Genomic DNA, 18,299 nt, shown 5'->3' with positions numbered 1-18,299 from the left:
TGAGGCAAAGACAAGTAAAGGGACATTCCGAAGGCCGAATGGAACGAGTTACTGTTTAGACAAGGGACGAGACGTGTAGCAATTCCGTTGGAAGTAACAAAGTTCAAGATACCAAGCAATCCACAGCAACGTAGAACATAAGGCTATGAAGTAAATTCAGAAGCAGTGAAAAGTTGCATGGGCGGGACTTAAGAACGAAGGAATCACATGATCCGTTGTACGTGGCTCTGATGTGATTGTACAAGGCACCAGTGTTGCCATGGCAATCCCCAACGCGCACGAAAAGACAGATAGCGTGTTGGGGTTTTGCTGTGGATCGTATTCACATAACACTGAGTCCTTCGTCCTGAAACACAGGCAAAACACGAGAAGGGAGGGGTGGAACGAGAAACCTGACATTGTTGTGTTTTATACGGGGACACTGTTGAGTTCTTAGTTAGCTGTGGTTTCTTGACAGTTCTGTGGATACTCCATCACAGTATTTATATTGTATTGTGTTTTTGCTTTTTCTATATTCTATAAGCTTTCAGCTGGACAATAAACTTGACTTAAATAACAATAACCCTGGCCTTGCATAAAGGGATTTGCAACAACCAAACTGTTTTGTAATTTTACATTTGAAATAAAATATTTTGCGTATACTGGAGCAGTGTTTCCCTTTGAGTCACTGATTTCTAATGTTTGAAAGCCTACAGTGTGAATAATGCATAAGATCTAAAATTAAGTTAATATTTTTATGTTTCTCTGACAATGCATACATATTACTGCCACTTCCGTCAAGATTCCATTTCATGATTCCACTAATTTCCCAAATCAAAGTGCAATCCTTGATGGGTTCATACCCCCATCCACCCTGCAGACACACTTCGACTCCCCAGCACACGTCAAGATACAGAGTTCCCAGAAGATCATCAGCACCACAAGGTTTTGTAAATGTTAGAGGCCCGCCTTATAAATCTCACGTAAAATAACAAACGCTCAATACATTTTGAAGAGGGAGCCAGTGTGATGTTTCTGTAATCTTTGTAATTTTACTAAGCATGCAGAAGGTAATGTTAGGCTTTTCTATGTTTTAAACACAATGGGACCTCTTTGGCCGATAGGGAAGGATAGGGCAGCCGACTAACAGTGGGAGCTTAGGTGGTCAGGAACACGCAGCTACATGATTTTGGGGGTGCACCTTCAACAACTACTGACATTAACACCCGGTCAAGCGTGATTCAAACAATTCAAATTTAGGAAGACTTGCCCCTAGCTGGGATCAAGGGCAGGAGCTTGGGCAGCAAGCAACATACAGCTTTATGGAACCAAGACACACTCTTTGGCCTATAGTGACAGCACCCTACGTAACAGAGTGCATCAATACAATCACACCAAATTGTCCATTGTGCTATTTCCAATGACAAGCAATATCCATATATTTTACCATGGTGCTTTCGCTGAACTGGTGTCAATAACTTGCTGAAGAATTGTTGTATCTCTTTATGGAGGTCGACCAGTATGATACATCTGTATTGATGATCTTTTTCTAAGCTGAAGAACCAAACCTGAATTAAAAGAAAAAATATATATGAACACAGGACATGCAAACATGTAGTTCACGCAAAGGTAAATAGGGTTTAAATCTAAACATTGTTAAGCTGATATATAGACAACGAAAGGCTAGCAGGAGTCTGACAAGTTTTCTGCCTGGATCTGCATATCAAGGTGCGAGCTACAGGTACTGCCCAGAGTCAGCTGCTGATGAGCCTGGAGGTGGTATGGGGAGGGCCCCCTCGTCACCCTCTTTGGTTTGTGCCGCATGGTAGGGGACAGTCACGGCATCCCTTTCCATGGACCCCTCCTCCTCAACTGAAAGAACATGTAACTCTCTCTAGGTGGACCAAAAGCCCTAGAGAGGAAAAAAGCTTCACTTTATCCAGAGTCAATTTAATTCACACACCAGTAGTCACATTTGTCCTGATCCTGTTAACAGTCCAACTTGCTGTTTGAGGGAGCACACTTCAAAAGACCCTAGAGCGATGCTCTGGGAATGCCAGAGACCCACACTTGATACAAAATTGCATGTTTGGGACTTCCTGACCACATTTAACCATTACTGACATGTAATTACCAATTCATTGTCTCCTGCCAGAGAATTCCCTAGTCGAAAATCTAATTAACTACTCACCTGCATTCTCTGTACATTCAGTGGACTGTAAAAGTTTAACTAACATGTTTCCAGCATACCATTCACCCACTGGGGATACAAAAGACCTAGGATATGCACAGCCCACATCACAGATTAACAAAAACATGTGAATGGAATCCAAGATTACTGACAGGCCAGAAGAAGGATTGGTCTGTCGCCTCAGCCCAGGACACAGGTGCATTCACTCTTTCAGAGTCCAACCTTTGTGGATGAGGGAGAGCACCATAGAAGCCAAAAGACCAGGAAAGAGTGCGGTTTCTTCAGAGAGGCACATTTTCCTGCCTAATCAAACCACAGATCCTGCGTGGTCTATCGTTTTTCACTTGCGTTTTCAGTGCTAACACGGTCCTGTGCCTTAACCAGTTTTCATCTATTTATTAATTTTGTTCTAACTCTGTTGTGTTGGTTCATTTTTCCAGGCCAATAGTTGTGGTACCTGGCACTGAATGTTATTTGGTAAGATGGAAACACTTTTTTGTTAAGTTGGGAGTTTTTTGGTACCCGAGAGGTGTAAGGGAGGCATGGTATCACAAGTATGACACTGACACAAGAGTTACAGTTTCAAAACCTGTATTCAATTTGTGAGGTTTGGAAAAACTCCTACTTTGCCCTATAGCTAACATGGGAGTAGTCTTTATCATCAAATCATAAAGAAAACACAGTCCTAGTCAGTCTTTGTCAAATCAAAATGGCCTATACTAACAAAACCTAGTGCCTGCCCTATCTCTTGTACAAAAAGTGTGTAAAAGGGAATATGTATGCAAAGGAAAGTCAGTGTTATAACAAAGGATCAATGTGACAGTCAGCTCTCTTCCCTACGTTGGACAGCATGGAGTAAGGCAGACCCTGTAAACAGGATGACGCACTTTGGCTCAGGTTCTCAACAAAAGGCAGTTCAAAACGTGGGTCGAGGCCCACTTAGCATTCCATGTTAAATTCACTTATTCCAGCTTTCCAAAGTTCCTTTACAGTTCAATAAAAGTTCACACAGGTCTCCCTCTGTCGGGCTGGGACCTCTCAAGACATCAATAGTTCACGTTGGCCTCCATCAGTCGGGCTCAGACCATTCAACCAAAAAGTACCTGATTCAACGTAGATCTCCATCGGCCGTGCTCGGACCTCGTAATCACAGCACTTGCAGTGGATCCTGTCCCCAAACTTCATTCACATTCTTTAGGGGTTACCTTCCTCTAACTTATTTCATACTTCCTGACCTTTCACTGATGTCAAAGACTTTCGAATGTGCGAGGTTTTTACCATAGAACTCCACAGGACCACTTTGACTTTTTCACTTTAGCTCTTCCTTAATGTAATTTGCTGCAATGTCTGTTAGTATTGGTAGTTCTATACCATAATCAGAAAAATGTTCCTTTTCAAGCAATCACCTTTTAACTTCCCCTTTTGTCAGGGTTAATCTAGACCATTGAGCATTTCAGAGTTTGTTCACTTTGCCGCTTTATAACAAGACAAACATTTTGCAGAGACTTTTGAGGGGGTTACTTCCTTTCGCCGGACCACTCCGCTACTCTGTATCACTGGCTTCACCGTTATTGGCAAATTAAAAGTTAATTACTCGTTTGCTTTCTTTTGCGTCTCATCAGCACATGTGCAAACTTCAACCGTGTGATACACTGTTGCAACTTCAATCTTTCCTTGACACAAACCGGCCTTTCAAGTCTTTCACTAAATCACTGGTTGTGTGCACTCCGTTCATGTTTGTGTGGCTTTGACTCATGAGGCGAAGCTGATACCAGGCTTGGCCTCGCCTCCCAGACTGTGGTTCACCCGGGAGGGTCGCTGGCGTCCTTGAAACACAATGCAGGTTTCTTCTTGTCTGCGATTTGGCTTTCTCTGCGTCTTCTTCACGGTTTCCCAAAGGCAAAAACCTCCTGCAGGGAACTTCAGGGTTCCTCTATCCCTTACTCTGGTCCCTCGATCGGTCGTCCTGCTCCAGTTGGTTCGCCTTCGCCCGGAATATCTGCTCCTTCTCGTGTCTCACCTTGCTCTGAGTGTGTCTCCAAGTACTGCCTTTTATCCGTGTGAGGGGAGCTAATGGGTATCAGTTGAATGTGATTAGGGTCAAGTGCCTGACTTTGCCTGACCTGATTAGCCAGACATGTTCAATGAGATATGCAAGTGTTGGCCTCTTTACTCTTAGTCGCCCTCTTCCTTGGCCCAGTGTTTGCGTAGAAAGTGGTAGGGTTGGGACGTTGGAGAATCCTACAAAATAGGATGGGGTATGGGTACAGGAAAGAGGGGAAAAGCGTGTCTCGCCATCGGTTGTTTGACCCCTAAAACCTGAAGACCCCCCACCCAGGTGATCCTCCTGCACTGGTCCACCCCAAGGGTCTGGATCCAAAGCCAATGGCAGTGCCCTGGCCACCTGAGAGAGAAATCCCCATGGACTAGCAAGTGGGACACCCTTTGATTTCTCACATACCCTTCCCCTATGCGATGTGGCTCTATCTATTCTCTTCTCGACATTCCCTTTTCTAAGGTTTTGAAGAGAACAGTTAGATGAACGGTCCAGGGACCATTGTATACTACTCTGTGGTTCTTCCTTTGGTCTTGGTATGCACTTTGATCTGATGCACAGCACTTGTGGTTTATATCTGTAACCCTACAGTCCCCTCTCTCTGCACTTATGAGCCACCCGTAGGCTGCATTTTCCGATTACCTGTATTTAGCCACCCGCTGGCTGCACATTTGATTCCCTTGCACTTCTCCACCCCTGCATCCTTTTTTGCACTTCTCCCCTTACCTGCGCTTGCGCGATCTGAATGACACAAGACCTAGCAAGATCGCTGTTTTGTCCTCCCTCTGTTTCCCCCTCCTTTCCTTGTCGCGCCTAGAAACACTTGTGTACAGGCACGTTATAAATGCCAAATCGTATCATATGGTACTATTTCTTGATTATCACATGAAATTTGAGGGAGTCGTTTGCTTACTTAAGTATTCCCTATCAGAGTGAGGGCACTAGAGAGCCCAGCCAAGATGGCCGCAGGCCTGTGATCTCTCTGCCAGCCCCAGAAACTCAGACAATATTCGGCTGTAACCAGCTTGCCACCACTAATTTAAATGCCTATAAAAGCCGTCTGAACCAACAGGGAGCATTAATGTGAAACTCTGAATGCAGCAGAAGCCCAAGTGAAGACAAGCAACCAGCATCCGCAAGACCGCGGAGAGCGCAGGCAATGCGACCAGCATGGTGATAGGAGGAAACCGTGCGGTCGTGATAGTGTGATTGGTGACCTGGAGTGGGGAGACCCAGAGACCCGTGTGGTGACCCAGACCTGAGGGACCGTACCAGTGACCACTGGACCAGCTGGGCCACCAGCGCCTTGGATGAGCTTCTCATGGATGCGCGACATACGCGCACACAAAGAACCAGAAGTGTGCCAGGATACATGAGGTACAACTATTATCAGCGCTGACCCGTCTCGCGGTAAGGAGAGTGGCCGGGAACCGCGGGTGGAAGGGAGGGATCCAGCTAGCACTGACCATGGCAGTGTCCTTGCTGCCTTTGCCCCCTATATCCCGCTTGCAACCGGAGAGGTGCAGGGGACAGCACCGGCTGATCGGCTGCTACGTGGTCTCAGAGATGACAGAGCTGTGAACCTCACCATCAGGGCCACCAGAACGCAAACTCCTGCTCTCCCCTCTGCCCCCTGAAAGAAGATTTAAAAGGAAGTATAAAGCGCCACTTGGAGAGGCAGCACCTCACAAGAGGATCGAGCTCCTGGGTGAGTGACAGCACACAGAGTGTAAGTAAGAAACACCAAGGACACTGATCCGCCGGGTGATGCAGGGCCATACCCCAACACAACATCTAGCAAAGCAATGCCCTGGTGCAGGTTCACACACAACACCAGCCAACATCAGGACCCAGCGAGATAACAGGGAGGCCTCACAGTGGGTGCCCAAACACTTGAAGGGGGGAGGCTCCCTGTACCCCATACCCCACAACCAGAGTTGTTGCCGAAGTGAGGTGGAAATGCAGCCCAGATTGGAGGTACAACTAAAATAAGACAAAAGAGCCAACACCGAGCCGGGAGTGCTGCACCAAATCATCCAGTGTCACCATGTCAACAGCCCCAAAATCACAAAATCAAGCAAAGACCAATCGAAACTACACTTTGAACATCCAGCCACATCCAAGCAACTACCCTCTGAAGAGGACTCCCCAATGGGCACTACCGCGTTCCCTGCAATAGATCCCAGCGGGGCACTCATTGGCATTAAGAATATGTTTGGGCAAGTGCAGGCTAACATACAGTCCTTGGATGGGAAACTGGACACTTTAACTTGCAAGGTTGAACATATGCAAGTACACCTGGATAAAAATGGAGGCCGTCTGGATGAGGTGGAGGGCAGGGTGTCCACGGTCGAAAGGACATGAGCGACATGGCTCTTGTCCAGAGGACCCTCAGGGAACTGTCAGACAAACAAGATGACCTTGAATCCCACATGCATAAATAATCAGAGAATTATTGGGGTACCCGAAGCAGAGGATCAGCGCAATATGGAAAAGTTGGTGAAAAATCTGTTGACAGAGACCCTTGGACGAGATGGCTTCTCAGAGGTGTTCATTGTGGAGAGGGCCCATCGCATCCCAAGTGGAAAACGCACTGTGCCGGGGTCCCCGGCGAGTCCCATAACAGCTTGCTATCAACAACTGCGGGAGGCGTGAGGGAAAAAGAACACACAAGCAATCCCTCTAACAGGTTTATAAACCTTTACTAATTCACAACAAGATGCTTGTAGCTCAAAACTGTTTCAGGGGGAGGTTTTCACAAGTCAGTCAAGCAGGGAAATCAGTCTAAATGTCATTTATCAAAATACATATTTTATTATTAACACATTACGTAAAAAAATGTGTACAATTCGTTTACTAATACTGACAGGACAAAACAGTTTACTAATGGGAAAATACAGGTGTTAACCTTCCACTAAAACGAATAAAGTGTCCAGTGCTGTGCAAACAGAATCAATTATGCAAAACTCACATCAAGCACACCATTCATACTCATGCAATTCCAGTCATACCAATTTATAAAACATCACACATCCCAACATTTTTCTTTCATTTATACACTATTCTAAATTGTATCAGAAAATTCGTAATAGCTTGCTTACTGAACTATCGAGACAGAGACTGGGCCCTCAGGAGAGCTAGAGAACTGGGATCTATAACATACCAGGATGCACCAGTCCGATTCTTCCCAGACTTCTGTAATAAAGTGCAATACGCCAGGAAAACCTTTATTGAGGTCAAGGAAAGACTCAGTGCATGGGACATGAAGTATGCACTGTTATTCCTAGCTAAACTAAGAGTGGGACACAATGGCCGAGCGCAGTTCGTTCAAACATCGGAAGAGGCTAATAGGTTTTTAAAACTGTTACTAAGGGTGCCATGCCACGGGGAGCATAATGGACATGGCAGAGACCCTCCTTGAGGAAGAAACCACAGATAAGAGATACTAATATGACGAGAAATCAGTCCGGGAACGGGCAGGCAGAACACTGCAGCTAAATGGGACTTTTAGGGTGGCTGGCTCCCCAGCGCCCTTCATGCGAGAGCATCTGTTTGTTGTGAAGAGGAAGAGGGAGGGTGGTCACTGGCAGGTTGGGGTTTCTGGTGGGGCTAGGGGGTAGGGAATTGGTTGGGATGTTAGCAACTTGCAGTGGCCGTTGGTACTACACAATCTTACTGGTCATGAGAATGAAGAGCTGTCGCTGGTTCCGCACTGGGGAATAGTTGGAATGCCTATGCAGTGGCCGTTGGTACCACCTTTTTTCATTGGTCACAAGAAAGGAGTGACGCTACCGCTCACAAACTGGGGAACAGTCGCGATGTCCAAGGATTTGTGAATACAGAATGGCAAACTCACTCAATAGTATGACATGGAATGTCACGGGCTGAACTGTCCGTCCAAGTGTCGTAAGTTGTCCTATACATGCAGCGGCACCAGGTGGACATAGCATTTCTGCAAGAGACTCACTTTACCCCTGGTAGGGAGGCGAAATTTGGACAAAGATGGGGTTGTCATCGATATTTCTCTTCATATTCTATGTATTCCAGGGGGTATCTATAATGCAACGAAACACTGTGGGGGCTCTACTAATCGTAGAGATCAGGAGGGGAGAGCTGTAATGATAAGAGGGCCAATACAAGGTCGGGTTTACACCCTGATTAACTTCTACGGATCTAACCAAGACTCGGTGGAAACCTTGGGGTGGATCACTAGACAGTTGGAAGCAACCCCCCCTTGGGGAAATCATCTGGGCGGGGGATTTCAACGCAGTAATGGACCCTGACCAATACAGAACGGGAGGGACCCACCGCCCAGCATCAAAGGTGATGCATAAGCTACAAGCTGTGCTGGTTATGGGAGGTGGACGACATCTGGACACTAAGACACCCAGGGGACAAGGGTACACATTCCATTCCTTGGTACATGACTCAGCCTCCTGACTGGACTATTTCCTGATCTCTCAAACATTAACGGGTGGGGTGGCTGACGTCACCATGCTAGCACGCACAATGTCGAATCAAGCCCTGGTACTCCTGACCCTAACACTACATGACAAGAGTGGTGGGGAGACAACTCTGGGTGTTTAAGAGCAAAAGCCTAGCAGATGAGACATTCCGAGAAGGGCTGGCCACAGTCATTCACAACTTCTTTGAGCTAAATGCTGTGTTTGTGGGTTAATACGCGACCTTACGTGCCCTATGGGAAAGCTTCTAATGCGTAGTTAGAGGAGAAAGCATCTCTAGGGAAGCGGGGATACTTAAACAAATCAGGCGACAACTAGCGGAAACCGAGAACCAGTTAAAACAATTACAAACATAGGCAGTGGAGGCAAGCATAACCAAACATGCTGAGATTAGGAAGCAAATCCAAGAATTCAATGAGCTAGTTCAGAGAGAGGTGAAGTTTCTACAGGGTAAGGCAGCAGCGTGACAATATGGGGAAGGATAGCACCCGGGCAGGGTAATAGCAAGGGCGGTCAAATTAGAAACACAGAAGGGCCGAGTCCTATCCATCAAAGACATGCAGGGGGAAGTCAAATCCGGAGACGCAGACATCGTCAGAGTTCTTCGCCTTTTACAGTCGATTGTACTCCTCACATATTCAAGTAACACAGCAGGAGGTGGGGGAATACCTGGACCGAGTGGCGTTATACTGGTGTACCGAGGAGGAGTGGGGATGGCTTGGCCGTCCCCCGTCCCTGGAAGAGGTTCTCTCTGCAATTAAGTTGTTACCATGCGGGAAAGCACCGGGCCCAGCTGGCTACACAGCCAAATTTTACAAATGCAATGCCACCAAACATGCACCTCACTTGCAAGAGGTATGCCGACAGTCTGGAGGCCGGTCATCTACCGGACTCGATACGAGAGGCAGTGGTAGTGGTACTCTTTAAGCCAGACAAAACACCAGACCGTTCCTCTTACCAGCCAATATCCCTTATAAATATGGACAACAAAGATTTGGCAAAAATCTTGGCGACCAGGCTGGTCCCATTGATGCACATGTGCGTCAAGGCAGACCAATCTGTGTTTATCCCTGGAAGATCCACCTCCAATGGGTTTCGCAGGATGTCCGTATTAATGTCTGTTGTTCAGCAGAATGAACCCATGGTGGCGGCACTACTAGACGCTGTGAAAGAGTTTGACTCGGTGGAATGGCCCTTCCTGTTCACGGTACTCTGCAGAATAGGTCTGGAGGAATAGATTGCCATGGTCCAACTACTGTACAGCTCACCTAGTGATAAAGTTCGGGTGAATGGTCTACTGACACCGGAAATACTCTTGGGGAGAGGCACGCGACAGGGGTATCCGCTCTCCACGCTACTATTCACATTGGCAATCGAACCACTGGCGGAGGGGATCAGGGACCCACATATCCACAGAGGGATACAATCATACAAACACAGGGTGGTTATTTCTCTCTACGCGGACGATATGGTGCTTTTCATCAAGGACCCAGTGCACAATCTGGGCCAGTCATGACAGACGTGGCTACCTTCGGGGACTACTCTGGGCTAAAGATCAATACCATAAAATTGGTACTGTTCCCACTGACAGCGAACACCACACTGTTTGCTGATGAGTTGGGATTCCAATGGCACGTCACTCACATCAGATACTTCGGTGCATGTGTAGCTAGATCTGTAGATGAATTATACAGACAGACCTACCACAGGGTGCTAGATCAAGCCAAAGAGTATGTGAATAGGTGGATGGAATTGCCGATCAATCTATATGGGAGGATATCAGTGTTTAAAATGGTGCTACTGCCGCGCTTTCTGTATGTATTCCTCAGCGTACCGATCTTACCCCCTAGGGAATATTTCTGGGAGATATGGTCGGAAATACTGCCATTTGAATGGGCTGGGAAACAGGCACGGGTGTCTTTGGAGAAACTGGTAGTCCCTATGGAAAAAGGGGGCCTAGCACGTCCTGATTTTGAGATATACTATAAGGCAGCACAGGCAGGGTTTCTGCTATAATGGTTTGGGGGTCAAATAGACAGAAGGCATGTCGAGGTGGAGAGGGCACTGGCGGCCCCATCGCTTCCAAGAGCAACCATATTGACATCCACCAACAGATCCCAGAGACTGCCAAATATGATAAAGTTGACCTGCAAAACGTGGGCCCGTATCGAGCGCAAGCCAAAGGGTGAAGTCATCTACACCCCGAATCTTCCGGTTACATAATACCTGGAATTGCTAACTTGCGAAAAAGGATATATCGGCCTCATGAGACGTCTGAATATATCCAGTTTTGGGGACCTATTTCCAGACAGGCCATTCTTGTCGATAGAGGAGATAAAATGTATGGGGGTACTAACACCACTAGATGTGTTCCTGTATTTTTAGTTAAGGGACTCCTTGAAGCAGATTTTCCCCAATTTCCCCACTGAACCCGCAACGGCCCGCATACTAGCCCACATGATCTCGAGAAACGAAAGTAGTAACGCAGTGTCAACGCTGTATAAGATCTGTATGGCTACCAGTAGCACGAGGGAAGACACATTCTGAGCAAAATGGGAACAGTCGCTAGGGCGGGCGGTAACAGAAGAGACATGGGGCTATTGCTGTAGGGAAATGAGGAGGGTGACCCTCAACTCCAGATACAAGTTGATCCACTTTAAGAACCTAAATCAATGCTACTACACACCATCGATGCTGCACAAGTTCTTCCCGGAGATCCCCTGACAACTGCCCGCGATGCTCCATGTCCCCTGTGGATTTCTTACATATGGCATGGGGCTGCCCAAGGGGTAGACAGTTCTGGGCACAGGGATTCGAGACACTGGGTGAAATAATAGGGGAGGATGTGGAACAGACACCATTGATCGCACTGTTGGGCTAGACTAGATATATCCACAAATACGCCAGGAAGCTGACGTGACTGTTATTACTTCTGGCTAAGCGGTGTGTGGCATCGGTATGGGGTAGCACTCGAATTCCCAAGATGGAGCAATGGAGGGCGGATATTTTACAGTTTAACGAAATGGAGACAGAATATGGACGATTGGCGCACTCACATTCGAGACCCAAAGACATTTGGGGACCATATACATAATACCTTATCACACGAGTTCGCCAGGATGGAGATAGCAATTCAGGCCACCTTACATCCTCTTCCTTTATCGGACCACCACGATGACCCGGTTCATAGAGACAGTAAAGGGTAAACAGCCCACACCCTGCAGAAGGGGAACAAGCAAAGTGAAAAGAGGAATGTACTGTATCACTGCACTGCAAGTGTTGTTGGAGGGTGTGTTTTCTTTGGGAACTATCACTGTAATGCAGCTCCAGCGGGGGCAGTTGTTCCTGGCAGCAGGTGCAAGTCGGTGTTTCGTCCAGAGGAAGAGGAGTTCTCGCCGTGGAGGAAAGATGAAGGTCGTTGCACTGCCAAGAAAGAAACCAGCCGCAGAGTTCTTCGGTTAAAAGGTACTACCCTTCTCTTCGCGGTAGTGGTAAACCGTGGTATTCCGGTTGCCGGGGTGTTTGGCACGGGCAAGGTGGACACGAGATGCTCCAGGAAGGTGAAAAGAAGGCAAAACTGGTTATCCCTACCAGTCAAAGGAAGAAGACTCTCCAGACTGGAGATCTCCTCTGTCGTTGGGAAAAGTGGTGAGACGGTTCAGCAGGGCTCCACCGGTGGTGTTGTCGTTGCAGGTCGGCTCAGCTTCTCCCTCCTCGGATTCTTAGGTCCTGTGGCGACTTCTGAAGTTCCAGTCCCCAAAGCCCTGCTTTTATGCAGCACACCCCCTTTCACTCAGCCTAGCTGTCAATCAAACATGCTAAGTGGTGAGTGCGACTTGAGTTACCAAGGTAACTCAGTCCAGGGTGCCTAAACCCCCTCCCACACCCCCTGTGGTACCCCGACAGAGTGGCACCACTTTTGGAGGCTTCTGTGGAGAAGGCCGCCAAAAAGTGGAACAAAGGGCTCGACTTGGGTTGGAGTCACAGAAGAGAACACAAACGCCATTTTAGAATCAAGTTCTGGCAGAAAATACCAACCGGTGAATTAATATTAAATAAATATACCAGCGGTATGTTTGAGGCTATAGGAATTAAATAATTAAAGTTGGTAGCCTCGAACAATGGGAAAATCCCATAGAGATATATTCGCAGTCGAATATAAAAAGTAGTATCCACTGCCACCAGCCAAAACTCGATCAGGGGGGACGGAGACGTGCCCCCTCGAACAACAGACCCCGGGGCAATTGAATTGCCCCGACCAGTACGTCCACAATATGATGGATTGTACAAGTTTCTGTTCATAATTTGGGACTAGTAAAGCCAATGGTGATTTTACATGCCCTGGGAGACAGTCGTCAGTCCCAGGGTATGGAGTCTATGTTGGGGGGTTGCTACGACACCCCTGGGTTACGGCACGGAGGGTGCTGTGTAACCCACATCAAAAACACATGAGACCCTATGGAGTAAAAGACCCCATAGCCCATAAAACACATTGAAAGATAAAGGAACACCTCAAATCATGTCTAAGAGTGGGAGTAAAAAGAATCTCACTCTTAGCAGGAGAAAAAATAAACCCCAAAAATCCAGCAAAGCTGCTGGGGGACTCACTAGGCTTGGGAAATTAGCCTTTACAGAGAATTCTCCCTAACACTCGCCCCCCGCAGACTAAGGGACAGGAGGATTTAATCCACTCCTGGATGAACCTCATATCTCTAGTCGATGACATACATCCTAGAGAGTCCATCAGCATTTTGATGGTGACACCCTGACCTGTGTTCAAAGGTGAAATCAAACCCTTGCAGGCCGATTGACCATCTCAATAGTTTTGGATTTTCTCCCTTCATTTGCATTAACCATCTCAAGGGTTAGTGGTCAGTCTGAATGACAAAAGTAGAACCATACAAGTATGGCCTAAACTTCTTCAGCGCCCACACAATAGCAAAGCATTCTCTTTCGATTGTTGCCCACCTTGTCTCAGGATCCTTCAGTTTTCTACTGATGAAGCAAATGGGGTGCTCCCTACCCTTCTCATCCAGTTGGCTAAGGACTGCACCTATACCTACATTAGAAGCATCTGTCTGCACAATGAAAGTTTGGTGATAGTCAGGAGCTCTCAATACTGGTGCTTGGCAAAGAGCTTTCTTCAGGTTTTCAAAGGCCTGATTGCATTCCTCATTCCATTTGACCTTCTTAGGGAATTTCGGTGAGGAGATCACATTCAGTGGAGAAGCTATGGTCCCATAGTTCCCAATGAAATTCCTGTAATACCCAGTGAGGCCTAGGAAGGCTCTCACCTGGGTTTGAGTAGTAGGTGTTGTCCAATTTTGCACAGCTTCAATCTTACTGAGCAAAGGCCTTATTTCTCCACCTCCTACCTCATGCCCAAGGTAGACCACCTTACTCTGACCAATTTGGCATTTACTTGCCTTAATGGTCAGATTGGCCTGTCCAAGAACCTACAAAACATACCCTAAGTGGTTCACATGTTCTTCCCAGGATTGGCTGAATACTGCAATGCCAAACAAGTATACCTTGCAGAAGTCCTCCATCCCATTCAGAACCTGATTCACCATTCTTTGGAATGTGGCAGGTGCATTCCTCAATCCAAAAGGCATAACCTTAAATTGGTATAAGCCAACTGGGGTAGAAAATGCAGTCTTTTCCTTGGCATGGTCTGTCAGGGCTATTTGCCAATATCCTGACGTAAGGTCAAATGTGCTGAGGAACTTGGCTGAACCAAGTCTATCCACCAACTCATCTGTCCTTGGCAAAGGGTGGGCATCAGTCTTAGTGACTGCATTAAGAGCTCTATAGTCCACGCAGAATATCAATTCTTTGGATCCTGCCTTTCGTACTAACACAACTGGGCTAGACCATGGGCTAGTAGAGGGCTCTATTACCCCGAGATCAAGCATCTGAAATGTACTCGGTAACTCGGTTTACATCTGTAAACACATTCCTATGCTTGTGTTCATGACTAAGTCTGCTGTAACAGCGCCACGATGCCCCAGGGCAGTTCTGTGCGCTTTATAAATGCAAATAAATAAAATAAATAAAAATAAAATCTTCTTGACCTCCCCTTTGATGTGGGTCCTTACATTTTGTGACATTCTATATCCTCTGCTTTTGACTGGCAGATAGTCACCAGTGAGTATATCATGCTGTCCCCAAGGGGTCAAGCTTGTTGAAAGTGAGAACAGAGAGGCAAACTGATTTAACATGGCTTTGCACTCTTCTTGTTGCTCAGGTGTCAGGTTTGAAGAGAGATTTACTCCTTCAGTCTTTTCGTCCAAGGGTAAGCCTCTGAGGAGATCAGGTAGAGCTTCACTCTCTTCTTCCTCTTCTGTTGAAGCTAGAAGCAAGGCTCCTACTTCAGGTCTGGAGACATATGCTTTTAGTCGGTTGGTGTGATAGACTCTAGGAGCCTCCTTGGGATTGCCCAAGTCCACCAGATAGTTCACCTCTCCAAGTTTACCCACAACCTTGAAGGGTCCCATCCATTTATCTTGCAAGGCCCTCTGCCTTGTTGGGATCATAACTAGAACTAGCTGGTCTTGAGTGAACTCAACCATGTTAGCCTTCTGGTCATGCCAATGCTTGACCAGGGCTTGTCCAGCTTTCAGGTTATTACTAGCTTCTGCCATCATTTGTGACATTCTCCTGCGGAGACCTATCACATAGTCAGTCACTCTGACTGGATTGGGGGAAGAAGCACTCTCCAACCCCTCCTTGATCAGGGCCAATGGACCTCTGACCGGATGGCCATAGAGAACTTCAAAGGGAGAATAACCTACTCCCTCCTGAGGGACTTCTCTGTAAGCAAAGAGAAGACATGGCAATAGAAGGTTCCACTTTCTTTTAAGGGGATCCTCTAAAGCACCTATCATGCTCTTCATGATTCTGTTGATCCTTTCAACCAACCCATTTGTCTGAGGGTGGTAGGCGGTGGAGAACTTGTAAGTAACTCCACAGGTTTTCTACATGGCCTTCATGAAGTGGGACATGAAATGTGACCCCCTGTCAGAGATTACTTCCTTAGGAAACCCAACTCTGGTAAAAATACCAAGGAGGGCCTTAGCCACAGCCTGAGCTGTAACAGTCCTCATAGGAATTGCCTCAGGGTACCTAGTAGCATGGTCTACTACAACAAGGATAAACCTGTTGCCTGAGGAGGTTGGGGGATCAAGGGGACCAACAATGTCAATCCCTACCCTCTCAAATGGGACTCCGACAACTGGGAGAGGCACTAAAGGTGCCACATTCTTGGACCCAACCTTACCAGAAGTCTGGCAGGTATGGCAGCTCTTGCAAAACTTATCTACCTCAGCCCCCATTTTTGGCCAATAAAAGTAGAGTGAGAGCCTTTCCTTGGTCTTCTTGAAACTCAAGTGACCAGCCAAAGGAATGTCATGGGCCAGTTGCAAGAACTGTTGTCTGTTTTCTTGAGGTACTACAAGCCGCTTGTAGTCTCCAGGTGCAGACTCAGTTGGTTCACTGTAGAAGAGGCCATCTTCCCAGTGCAACCTATACTTCCCAGGTTCTTGCCCATCAGCCTGAGAAGCTGCCTGTTGGCGAAGACCTTCCAGAGTTGGACATTCTCTTTGTCCCTTACTGAAGTCTGCCCTGTTGGGTCCACCTTCTGCCAGTAAAGACTGCAGCTCAGGATGGTCAACTGGATCCAGATCTCCAATGAGTTCTTGGCCTTCCACTAGCTCTTCTTCCGAGTCTAGTTCCACCATACAGCGTTGTACCTCCCTCTCAGCCTCAGCTGGAGGTGGAGTTACAGGTGTAACTTTGGACAACCTCGGGGAAGTCCTTGTTGGAAGCACTGGAGTGCTTGCTGTTGGCTGTTTCTTGGAAGTCTTGGGTTTCCCCTTTGCTTCCTTTTGTTCCGTGATAGCAAGTTGTAGTTCAAGTGGAGTAGGAGTGATATCTTTCTTCATCATCTACTTGGGAGTACCTCTCATGGTTCTCTCCCTTGCAGGTCTGGTGAGCTCCTGTAACCTTTTACTAGGAGGCCTGGAGGTATGTGACACTACTCCAAGAGTTTTCAGGTCATTACCCAACAGAACCCTTCCTGGTACCTCACTTTGTATGCTGACAGGTATCTTCACAGTCATGTCATTACACTGGATGAGAACTGGTAATTGGGGAAGCATCTGCACAGGCCCTCCAGCTAACTTGGTGAGGCGTTTGGGTGCCTTAGCAACATCCCCAGCCTGGAAAAATGATTTATCCATCACAGTTATGCTGGCCCCAGTGTCCCTAATGGCAGGGGTCTCCTGACCATTCACCTGGACACTGTCCTTATAATACTCTTTAGTATTATCTGGGATAGAATTATAGACATCTAAGTTCTGTTGTCCCACAGACCCAGAGACACTAAAGAAACACTGGCTGAGACTGCAATGGGTTCATCAGCCAGCAGTAGAAAGTTTCCACTTGCCATTGGGACATCCTCCTCTGGAGCGAAGGCTAAGGAGACAAGCTGGACCCCTGAAGGTTTACCCTTACATCTGGGATCTCCTTTCACATGGTCAGGTGAGCCACAAACAAAGCATTTACCAAATGCTTTCTGGAATGGTGGCTTGCTCTGACCGCCTTCTGGTTTACCACCAGAGGGTACACTACTCTGATTTGGTTTCCCTTGTGGTTTCCCCTTATTGTTCTGTTTGGGGCCCTCTTTGGGATTGGAATTATTAGAATTCTCTTTGGAGTCCTTTTTTGGCTGTTTCCCCTCATCCTTTTTCTGAGTTACCCCAGAGTCTTTGTGAGTAGCCCTGTTGGCAACCAGCAAGTCAGCAGCCTTAGCTAGTTTCCTGGAATCTAATTCCTTTGAATCAGCCAAGTGCTGTCTGAGCTCACGAGAGCAGGCATCATAAATTGACTCCAACATCACAAGATTCTTCATTCCCTCATAAGTGTTCACCTTGTAACCCTTAATCCATCCCTCTAAGTTCTTCAAACTTTCCCTCACCCAGGTAGCCCAAGGGGTACCATCATGCTTTTTGAGGGTCCTAAACCTCTTAAGGTATTGGGAAGGGGGCTTCCCAAATCTAGCTATCAAAGCTAGTTTCACACATTCATAATCCTTCTTATCCTCCTCCCCCAACTCCATTACCACATCAGTTGCAACAGGGGGAGCCTAGAGAACAACCAGGAAAGTAACTCATTTCCTGTAATGTTCTGGAGCCCATGATTATATTCAAACAAACTCAACCAGCCCAACACATCCAACTTAGGTTCATACATACCCACCAACTCCTTAGGCATCTCGGGTCTTTTGGGACTAGAACTCCTAGAGGATTCGGAGAGAGAAGCACTTTCCACAGACAATTTTTTCATTTCTAGCTCATGGTTGAGCTCCATTTCTCTGAGCCTTAGTTCTTGGTGCCGTTCTGTTTGAGCATTAATTCTTTTGAATTCTAATTCAAGCTTTATTTTTTCTAGTTCCATATATCGAGGATTAAGTGTCGGACCTGGTAAGGGGTCCAGTAGGTACAGCTGCCAGGGCAGGTAGAGGCCCAGGGGGGACAACTCTAACATCTTCCCTCTCCTCTTCTGCTTCTGACTCAAAGTTATCAATACTACCATTCATATCAATATCATT

The 18,299-nt window shown here is 47.0% G+C and overlaps 1 protein-coding gene across 3 annotated transcripts in view; it reads right to left on the bottom strand.

Moving 5' to 3' along the window:
• Positions 1–18,299, bottom strand: part of WDR27 (WD repeat domain 27) — a 2,413,256-nt gene that overhangs the window by 1,815,433 nt on the left and 579,524 nt on the right. For all 3 annotated transcript variants that reach the window (XM_069606956.1, XM_069606954.1, XM_069606955.1), the window contains exon 8: positions 1,427–1,547. In XM_069606956.1, the coding sequence (XP_069463057.1) occupies positions 1,427–1,547 (121 nt within the window). The remainder of the gene's footprint in view (positions 1–1,426; positions 1,548–18,299) is intronic.

This window comes from Ambystoma mexicanum, chromosome 4p, assembly GCF_040938575.1.
Source record: "Ambystoma mexicanum isolate Mex_15411 chromosome 4p, UKY_AmexF1_1, whole genome shotgun sequence".
Classification (NCBI taxonomy): Eukaryota; Metazoa; Chordata; class Amphibia; order Caudata; family Ambystomatidae; genus Ambystoma; species Ambystoma mexicanum.
Note: the sequence above shows the minus strand (reverse complement) of the source record. Positions and strands in the feature narration are given on the sequence as shown.